The 10143-nt window shown below is 47.0% G+C and overlaps 2 protein-coding genes across 3 annotated transcripts in view; one reads left to right on the forward strand and one right to left on the reverse strand.

The window, feature by feature from the left end:
* The window catches only part of LOC117968497 (transcription factor MafK-like), a 34071-nt gene extending 31536 nt beyond the window's left edge, over nucleotides 1-2535 (reverse strand). The window contains exon 1 of one of the 2 annotated variants that reach the window (XM_059016400.1): nucleotides 2430-2535. In XM_059016400.1, the coding sequence (XP_058872383.1) occupies nucleotides 2430-2451 (22 nt within the window). In that variant the 5' untranslated portion in view covers nucleotides 2452-2535. The other variant, XM_034916165.2, reaches the window with a different exon arrangement.
* Nucleotides 2536-2541: 6 nt separating this feature from the next.
* LOC131723068 (mucin-2-like) lies at nucleotides 2542-9791 on the forward strand. Its single transcript, XM_059016399.1, has 2 exons — nucleotides 2542-2931; nucleotides 7167-9791. Exon 2 carries the CDS (start codon nucleotides 7440-7442, stop codon nucleotides 9783-9785), a length of 2346 nt encoding a protein of 781 aa, XP_058872382.1. The 5' UTR covers nucleotides 2542-2931; nucleotides 7167-7439; the 3' UTR covers nucleotides 9786-9791.
* The last annotated feature ends 352 nt before the right edge of the window (nucleotides 9792-10143 follow it).

Below are 10143 nucleotides of genomic sequence, written 5' to 3' on the forward strand. Positions count from 1 at the left end.
CAAGCGTACAGTGAAGGCGAATGTATTTGATAGTCAGTGTTTGCTCAGTCTTTTCCGTAATCAATGAAATGCTGCACACACAGTATTGCAGTGATGTTTCAGAAGGGATGGAGGGATATAGGAGGCTGTGTGGTCCAGTGGTTAAAGAAAAGGGCTTGTAACCAGGAGGTCCCCGGTTCAAATCCCACCTCAGCCACTGACTCATTGTGTGACCCTGAGCAAGTCACTTAACCTCCTTGTGCTCCGTCTTTCGGGTGAGACGTAGTTGTAAGTGACTCTGCAGCTGATGCATAGTTCACACACCCTAGTCTCTGTAAGTCGCCTTGGATAAAGGAGTCTGCTAAATAAACAAATAAGAAGAAGAAGAAGAAAAATTCCTAGGATGGTTTGCATTGCATTTTATGTCCAACCTTAGATTATTTCTTTTTTGGTTCTGTTAAGGACAGTCAACTTGGTCCAAACACTATTCAAATTCTGCTGAATCATCCTGGAGGAGCAGACCGATTTCCTTTTCTGAATGCAGAGGTTGGCAGGAAAGCACCAGTGAACTTCTGGTATTATTAAACTGCCAAACTCATGATGATTCAGCACAAAAGGACCCGCCCACATACTATGGGTGTAAGACACTGACACACAGACACCTGCACGCAGACTGCAGGATTAAAAAATACAAGACACCACCACCTTCAAATAAAACTATTAACTGCATATTGTGATGTACACATGCAAACACACTGGGAGTGACTTATTCATTAACAAAAGGTTCACTGTATTATACAGATTACGGAAGCGCTAATACGTTCAAAAAAGTCAGAAGTGTGTTGTATTGTAAACAGTCAAATCCAATATGTGTTCAGTCTTTATTTTAAGAGGAACCAATACTAATGCTTGACCGTGTGTCGGACAGTAACACCTGTTCAAATACTGTAATACACTTGAAATGCTGTTACTTGTAGAAGTTAAATGACACAAAGACCACAGTGTCGTTCTCGTTGCCAACCGTTACATACAAGAACTATACATGAAGTAGGCCGAGAGTATTTAAAAATGTAAAACCAATGTAAACAACAAAAATAATGCTTCAGGTTTATAAATCTGTTACCTAAACAAACAATTTGACACCACGCTCAACCATTTATTGCAACAGTGTCACAGAACAGATCTAAATATACGTTCATATTGACGCGTTACTGTAAAACGATAGGTTTAAAGTTGAATTTTTTCTGAACTTCAGGAGACCCGCATTCCCGTAATATCTTCTTTGTTATAAATATATGTATTCAGATAGTTTGGTAAGTATAGATTAACATAACCAAGATATGAAAAAGTAACACAGACCGCCTCCCATCCTAGTTTTTGTCCCTTGCAGTTGAGCCAGTCCTTTGACCATGAACCCCAGGGATACACAACGCGGTTCACCCCTGGGCTGAGCAGAATATATACACTTCAGAATCGGGATACATACATTTAAATACGTATACAATGTGTTATTTGAACTGTGTAAGCAATGTTCTTATTTGAATACAGTGTTTATCACTATTCGTGTTTTTACATTAGACGAACAAAAAAACACTCCCATCACACTCCGACTGCTGCACAATCACCGTACCTCCCCTTTCCAATTCGTGGTCACGCTTAGCTAGATCCTGTGACCATAGCCAATGTATTGTGATTCGTATCGTTCACTTCCATCATTTTGCATGTTTAATTTAGTATTCTAACCAATATATGAAAATATTGTTCGGAACAATATTTTAATATGATTGTCGATTGTTTACGTAATTAACGTAAGGAGTACTAGGTCGCGCCACTGCAAACCGGGACTTTCTTTTTAGTTTGGGAGAAATGTTGCCACACAGGGACAGTAACTTTGGAAATGGGATGTTTTGTCACCCTACCCTCGCCGTCACATGCCGTTAACAGCAACACACGGACACTAAACAGTGTAACACATCCCACCAATGAAAAAAGTTAAGAAAAAAACGTTCCTAGACACGCAAATTAAATAAAACCAACTCGAATAAACCGCGGTTCACATTCTACTTAAAACACCGTTACGCGTTGAGCTGTTTAAACACATTTAAACCTTACAATACATTGTATAAGCGTCTAGTTCCTTGTTTGGGCTCTGTGTAACAACGCACACAGGTCTATACGCACTTCCATTTTAGATACCAGACACAGACTGATTCGGTAACGCGCAAAAAAGGAAGAAAATAATAACGAAGAATGTTTTCTCAAGTGTAATGTCAACGGTTTCGAGCCGAAACCTTTCAGTTTAAGTCTTTCCTTACCTATCTCAGTGTTGTGTAGCTGTCTCGCCGCGTTTGATTCCTGGATATCTGCTTTTTTCCCCTCCCCGAAGCTTCAGCTGCGAGCAGCGGTGTTGTTTGGTAACAATGTCAGCTCGCTTTCCTGGAATTACTCACCATCAGGATTCCTTTCATTCATAAAAACACAGCCAGCATGACGTCACCCCGGAGGAATGAGGGCGGAGGCTGCCTCCCCCACCTTCCACTCCATAAGAGGCTCAGCAGCAAGGCTGGGCAAACCACGTGACGGGCAGCCGTTGTTGTGAAGTGAAGAAAGACGCTGTTGAAAGTTTACTACACTGATCTCCGTGGTTTACTGTTTAAAAAGTAGATAGATAGATTACTTAACAGTTTTATTACTAACGTATTCGTATTGCACGATTTAGTGTAAAATATTAAAATAACGTAATGTGAGGAAATGGCCGTTCACGAGCTATTTTGTGTTAAGATGTTTTTAAACTGTTGTGAGATCTAAAATGTGAATTTCATTTCTAATAACGGAAGTTCACAGTTAAACCACTGCAATTAATAAATTAGTAGCGTAAGTGATACCAGGGACGCACTTGGATGCATCAGGAACCGAAGAATGCCGCTGCTCTTCCAGGATTGATCGCTACAGGTGAACATTTCAAGTTGAATTTGTATTTTACTGTTCTCAATATCTTTAGTTTGCTTCTGGTAAATGTTTTAACACTGTATAGACCAGCACGACTTCCTTATGGAGCACTGTGGATTTGAACAGTGGTTTTCTTACAGTAAAGTTAAACTGCCTTTAGAAAGCCTGTTAGGAGAGAGATGCAGAGGTCAAACAGTTAGTTTGCCAGCAATCGGGAGCGTGGTATAGGCTGGGAGGGGTAAAGGAGGGAAGACAGATAAGCTAATGCCGGGTGGTATTGAGGTGATTTGTTACGCAGCGTAAAGGAATATTTATAAAAAAAAAAAAACACACACTTGTCAATGTAAAAAAACAAGTTAGAAAAACGCAACAGCCGTTTAAAGGGGTGATATCAAACACAAAAGCCCAAGTCATGAGAAGCAATTAGGCCAATCTTGTCAAGCATTAAGCAAATAGGCACAATTGGAAAGGTGCTGGGGCCCAAGATTAACACAACTCTTGCTTCTAACTTGGTGCCTTTTTTTGTCTCTTCGCTCCACTTGAAATGCTCAGTGGCGCAGCGGGCTAAGGTCGTGTGCTCTTCAAGTACATCATGTTGCAAGTTCAAACCACTTGAAATGCTCTTTGTATGACTTGAAGTGACTGAGACACACACTCACACACACTGAGACTGTGTGTTGTAGTGTGTGTGTGTCTCAGAGTGTTTGTGTCTGGTGTGTCATTGTGTGTGTCAGTTTGTGTGCCTCAGTGTGTGAACATAAGAAAGTTTGCAAACGAGAGGAGGCCATTCAGCCCATCTTGCTCGTTTTGGTTGTTAGTAGCTTATTGATCCCAGTATCTCATCAAGCAGCTTCTTGAAGGATCCCAGGGTGTCAGCTTCACAACATTACTGGGGAGTTGGTTCCAGACCCTCACAATTCTCTGTGTAAAAAAGTGCCTCCTATTTTCTGTTCTGAATGCCCCTTTATCTAATCTCCATTTGTGACCCCTGGTCCTTGTTTCTTTTTTCAGGTCAAAGAAGTCCCCTGGCTTGACATTGTCTATACCTGTTAGGATTTTGAATGTTTGAATCAGATCGCCGCGTAGTCTTCTTTGTTCAAGACTGAATAGATTCAATTCTTTGAGCCTATCTGCATACGACATGCCTTTTAAACCCGGGATAATTCTGGTTGCTCTTCTTTGCACTCTTTCTAGAGCAGCAATATCCTTTTTCTAACGAGGTGACCAGAACTGAACACAATATTCTAGGTGAGGTCTTACTAATGCATTGTAAAGTTTTACCATTACTTCCCTTGATTTAAATTCAACACTCCTCACAATATATCCGAGCATCTTGTTGGCCTTTTTTATAGCTTCCCCACATTGTCTAGATGAAGACATTTCTGAGTCAACGTAAACTCCTAGGTCTTTTTCATAGTTCCCTTCTTCAATTTCAGTATCTCCCATATGATATTTATAATGCACATTTTTATTGCCTGCATGCAATACTTTACACTTTTCTCTATTAAATTTCATTTGCCATGTGTCTGCCCAGTTCTGAATGCTGTCTAGATCATTTTGAATGACCTTTGCTGCTGCAACAGTGTTTGCCACTCCTCCTATTTTTGTGTCGTCTGCAAATTTAACGGGTTTGCTTACTATACCAGAATCTAAATCATTAATGTAGATTAGGAATAGCAGGGGAACTAATACTGATCCCTGTGGTACACCACTGGTTACCTCGCTCCATTTTGAGGTTTCTCCTCTAATCAATACTTTCTGTTTTCTACATGTTAACCACTCCCTAATCCATGTGCATGCATTTCCTTGAATCCCTACTGCGTTCAGTTTGAGAATTAATCTTTTATGCGGGACTTTGTCAAAAGCTTTCTGGAAATCTAAATAAACCATGTCGTATGCTTTGCAATTATCCATTTTCAATGTTGCATCCTCAAAAAAGTCAAGTAGCTTAGTTAGACACGATCTCCCTTTCCTAAAACCTGTCTCCCAGGATATTGTTACCATATAGGTAATTTTCCATTTTGGATCTTATTATAGTTTCCATAAGTTTACATATAATAGAAGTCAGGCTTATTGGTCTGTAGTTACCTGGTTCGGTTTTGTCTCCCTTTTTGTGGATCAGTATTACGTTTGCTATTTTCCAGTCTGTCGGTACAACCCCTGTGTCAAGAGACTGTTGCATGATCTTGGTTAGCGGTTTGTAAATAATTTCTTTCATTTATTTGAGTACTATTGGGAGGATCTCATCCGGCCCAGGGGATTTGTTTATTTTAAGAGCTCCTAGTCCTTTTAACACTTCTGCCTCTGTTATGCTAAAGTTATTTAAGACTGGATAGGAACAGGTCGACATGTGGGGCATCAATAACTGTTTTTCTGAGGTCCTCGGAGATTTCTTTTGATCGTGGCATGATGTGTTTCCACGCACCTGTATGATGAAGACCGAACTCGCAAAGTTTCTGATCTTTACAAAGGATGGGGCCTCCAAAACTCACCCCTGAAGATCAACCTAATTATTTAAAACACCTGATTCTAATTATCCCCTTAACTGAGCTGATAAAACCAGGGATTCACTTACTTTTTCACATGCCCGAATCTTAATTACTCATTGTTTGTCTAATTCATACATCATTTTGTTTCAAAAGACATGGAATTGGTTAATATAAACCCTATTGGATATTTAAGAAAAGGTTGGTTTTTATTCAAGAAGGCTATCATTGTAAAACTATGGAATTTCCATAATTATCACTGGGGTTCTCAGACTTTCCATCATTATCACTGGGGTTCTCAGACTTTCCATCATTATCACTGGGGTTCTCAGACTTTCCATCATTATCACTGGGGTTCTCAGACTTTCTCGGCACTGAATGTGTAATAAATTAATGCACTTACCCGTCACATGCGATTTCCGACTCCGTCTCCAGTTTTCTGATACAAAGCCCATCTCTTCAGTGTTACAATTTATCTGAATATCCGTCACAGCCTGCGTTTAAAAATAAATAAATAAGTAAATTCTCTTAATGCCAGATCAGTCTGTCTTCTTATATTGTGCAGTTACACAGCACTTCCTCCAGTTTCACCTGACAAAAATGCAGCCAAAACAGCGAACAAGACAAGCTAGGGTAATGTAACAGTTAATCATTAAACAGTTTAAGATACTGTGATGTGTTTTTTTTGTGATCTTTTGTGCATTTTCAGTGAACTGTGACATAAGGGCCCTGTCAAGCACTATATTCTGTAATTTTGGATACTGTTTTAATTCTGGAAACTGCAATTAAGGTTATAGAAATTCTTGCACTCTATGCACAAAACATGTACACAATCAGTATTTTAGTAACATTTATTTAATTACATAAACTATTTACATAGATGTCTGTGTGGCTTAGTAATTAAACTCAACTACAGACCACAGGGTCATGGGGTCAGATGCCAGGTGCGGATACTATTGCCACTATAGCCCTGATCAAGGAGGTACTTTACCCTAAAAATTGCTCCAATAAAATATAGCCAACTATATTAACAGGAACTAGAATCTGTGCATAAAAAAGAATTAATTCCACTGCTGCTTGTTTTTTTTTTTTTTTATCAATTCAATTCAATTCAATGGTGCTTTATTGGCATGACTTGCAATAGCAGGTGTTGCCAAAGCATCTTGGTTATCTAAATTGGTTTATCTTGGTTTTGCTAAATTGCATTGCCTTTCATGTTTTACGCAGTTCTGTGCATGGGTAGCATTTAGATTATTATGCGGTTGGGTAGTTAACGGGAAATGTTACATACCGCTACAATACGTAATGGATTTAAAAGTATGCGCTGTATTACAGTTAACGTGTCATCTCTTTAGTTTTGGCAAGTGATATTTTCAGAATCATATCGTTCTGAATTAAAATACTACTTCTGTTAAATATAGTACATCTAAATGGAACCCTACTTATTTTAAAACACAATCCTTTTAGATGTGTGTTTTTGATATCAGGGAACACATAAGATACAAGGATTGGAACGGGCTAAAATGAAATATCAGATATGTGTCACATGCGTTTACCCGTCACTGAAGTAAAATATTTTGTAGGGTTGAATATGAGTGCTGACTGTAGAGGGTGTGACCGGGAGAGAATAAATCTGAGCTGCAAATATCCCTCCTGACCTGAGAGAGCACTAGGTTTTGCTGAGTACTTCCCCTTGTTTTGTGCTTGGTACGTAACGAGCTGGAAGCTGTTTTGTTTCTTTCTTGTACACAGACGGCAGAGGGAGCCCTTAGAGCTGGAGCTGAAATTTCCGGACAACCACTGCAGCTGGAACCAAGATGCACGTCACCCAACCCTACCTCACAACCCCGTCATGCACCACGTCTGGACCCGCACGTCCCCCAACCCTACCTCACAACCCCGACCTGCACGTCACCCAACCCTACCTCACAACCCCGTCATGCACCACGTCTGGACCCGCACATCACCCAACCCACCTGACCACCCCGACCCGCACGTCACCCAACCCTACCTCACAACCCCGTCATGCACCACGTCTGGACCCGCACGTCACCCAACCCTACCTCACCACCCCGACCCGCACGTCACCCAACCCTACCTCACCACCCCGTCACGCACGTCACCCAACCCACCTCACCACCCCGACCCGCACGTCACCCAACCCTACCTCACCACCCCGACCCGCACGTCACCCAACCCTACCTCACAACCCCGTCATGCACCACGTCTGGACCCGCACGTCACCCAACCCTACCGCACCACCCCGACCCGCACGTCACCCAACCCTACCTCACCACCCCGTCACGCACGTCACCCAACCCACCTCACCACCCCGACCCGCACGTCACCCAACCCTACCTCACCACCCCGTCACGCACGTCTGGACCCGCACGTCACCCAACCCTACCTCACCACCCCGACCCGCACCACATCTGGACCTGCACATCACCCAACCCTACCTCAGCACCCCGACCCGCACGTCACCCAACCCTACCTCACCACCCCGACCCGCACGTCACCCAACCCTACCTCACCACCCCGTCACGCACGTCTGGACCCGCACGTCACCCAACCCTACCTCACCACCCCGTCACGCACGTCTGGACTCGCACGTCACCCAACCCTACCTCAGCACCCCGACCCGCACGTCTGGACCCGCACGTCACCCAACCCTACCTCACCACCCCGTCACGCACGTCTGGACCCGCACGTCACCCAACCCTACCTCACCACCCCGTCACGCACGTCTGGACCCGCACGTCACCCAACCCTACCTCACCACCCCGTCACGCACGTCTGGACCTGCACATCACCCAACCCTACCTCGTCACCCCGACCCTGACCACGTCTGGACCTGCACATCACCCAACCCTACCTCGCCACCCCGACCCTGACCACGTCTGGACCTGCACATCGCCCAACCCTACCTCACCAACCCGTTACGCACGTCTGGAACCACACATCACCGAACCCTACTCACCCCCCCCGACTCGCACGTCACCCAACCCTACCTCACCACCCCGTCACGCACGTCTGGACCCGCACGTCACCCAACCTTACCTCACCCCCCCGACCCGCACCACATCTGGACCTGCACATCACCCAACCCACCTCACCACCCCGACCCGCACGTCACCCAACCCTACCTCACCACCCCGACCCGCACCATGTCTGGACCCGCACGTCAACCAACCCTACCTCGCCACCACGTCTGGACCTGCACATCACCCAACCCACCTCACCACCCCGACCCGCACGTCACCCAACCCTACCTCACCACCCCGACCCGCACCATGTCTGGACCCGCACGTCACCCAACCCTACCTCACCACCCCGAACCACACGTCACCCAACCCTACCTCACCACCCCGACCCGCACCATGTCTGGACCCGCACGTCACCCAACCCTACCTCGCCACCCCGACCCGCACCACATCTGGACCTGCACATCACCCAACCCACCTCACCACCCCGACCCGCACGTCACCCAACCCTACCTCACCACCCCGACCCGCACCATGTCTGGACCCGCACGTCACCCAACCCTACCTCACCACCCCGAACCACACGTCACCCAACCCTACCTCACCACCCGACCCGCACCATGTCTGGACCCGCACGTCACCCAACCCTACCTCAGCACCCCGAAACACACGTCACCCAACCCTACCTCACCACCCCGACCCGCACGTCACCCAACCCTACCTCACCACCCCGTCACGCACGTCTGGACCCGCACGTCACCCAACCCTACCTCGCCACCCCGACCCTGACCACGTCTGGACCTGCACATCACCCAACCCTACCTCGCCACCCCGTCACGCACCACGTCTGGACCTGCACACCACCCAACCCTACCTCACCACCCCGACCCGCACCATGTCTGGACCCGCACGTCACCCAACCCTACCTCAGCACCCCGAAACACACGTCACCCAACCCTACCTCACCACCCCGACCCGCACGTCACCCAACCCTACCTCACCACCCCGTCACGCACGTCTGGACCCGCACGTCACCCAACCCTACCTCGCCACCCCGACCCTGACCACGTCTGGACCTGCACATCACCCAACCCTACCTCGCCACCCCGTCACGCACCACGTCTGGACCTGCACACCACCCAACCCTACCTCACCACCCCGACCCGCACGTCACCCAACCCTACCTCACCACCCCGTCACGCACATCTGGACCTGCACATCACCCAACCCACCTCACCACCCCGACCCGCACGTCACCCAACCCTACCTCACCACCCCGTCACGCACGTCTGGACCCGCACGTCACCCAACCCTACCTCGCCACCCCGACCCTGACCACGTCTGGACCTGCACATCACCCAACCCTACCTCGCCACCCCGACCCTGACCACGTCTGGACCTGCACATCGCCCAACCCTACCTCACCAACCCGTTACGCACGTCTGGAACCACACATCACCCAACCCTACTCACCCCCCCCCGACTCGCACGTCACCCAACCCTACCTCACCACCCCGTCACGCACGTCTGGACCCGCACGTCACCCAACCTTACCTCACCCCCCCGACCCGCACCACATCTGGACCTGCACATCACCCAACCCACCTCACCACCCCGACCCGCACGTCACCCAACCCTACCTCACCACCCCGACCCGCACCATGTCTGGACCCGCACGTCACCCAACCCTACCTCGCCACCCCGACCCTGACCACGTCTGGACCTGCACATCACCCAACCCACCT

The sequence above is a fragment of the Acipenser ruthenus genome, chromosome 53 (genome assembly GCF_902713425.1).
Source record: "Acipenser ruthenus chromosome 53, fAciRut3.2 maternal haplotype, whole genome shotgun sequence".
Classification (NCBI taxonomy): Eukaryota; Metazoa; Chordata; class Actinopteri; order Acipenseriformes; family Acipenseridae; genus Acipenser; species Acipenser ruthenus.

Bases quoted from the DNA above. Each gene is read 5' to 3' on its own strand.
- LOC131723068 (XM_059016399.1), top strand. From the start codon at position 7,440: ATGCACCACGTCTGGACCCGCACGTCACCCAACCCTACCTCACCACCC.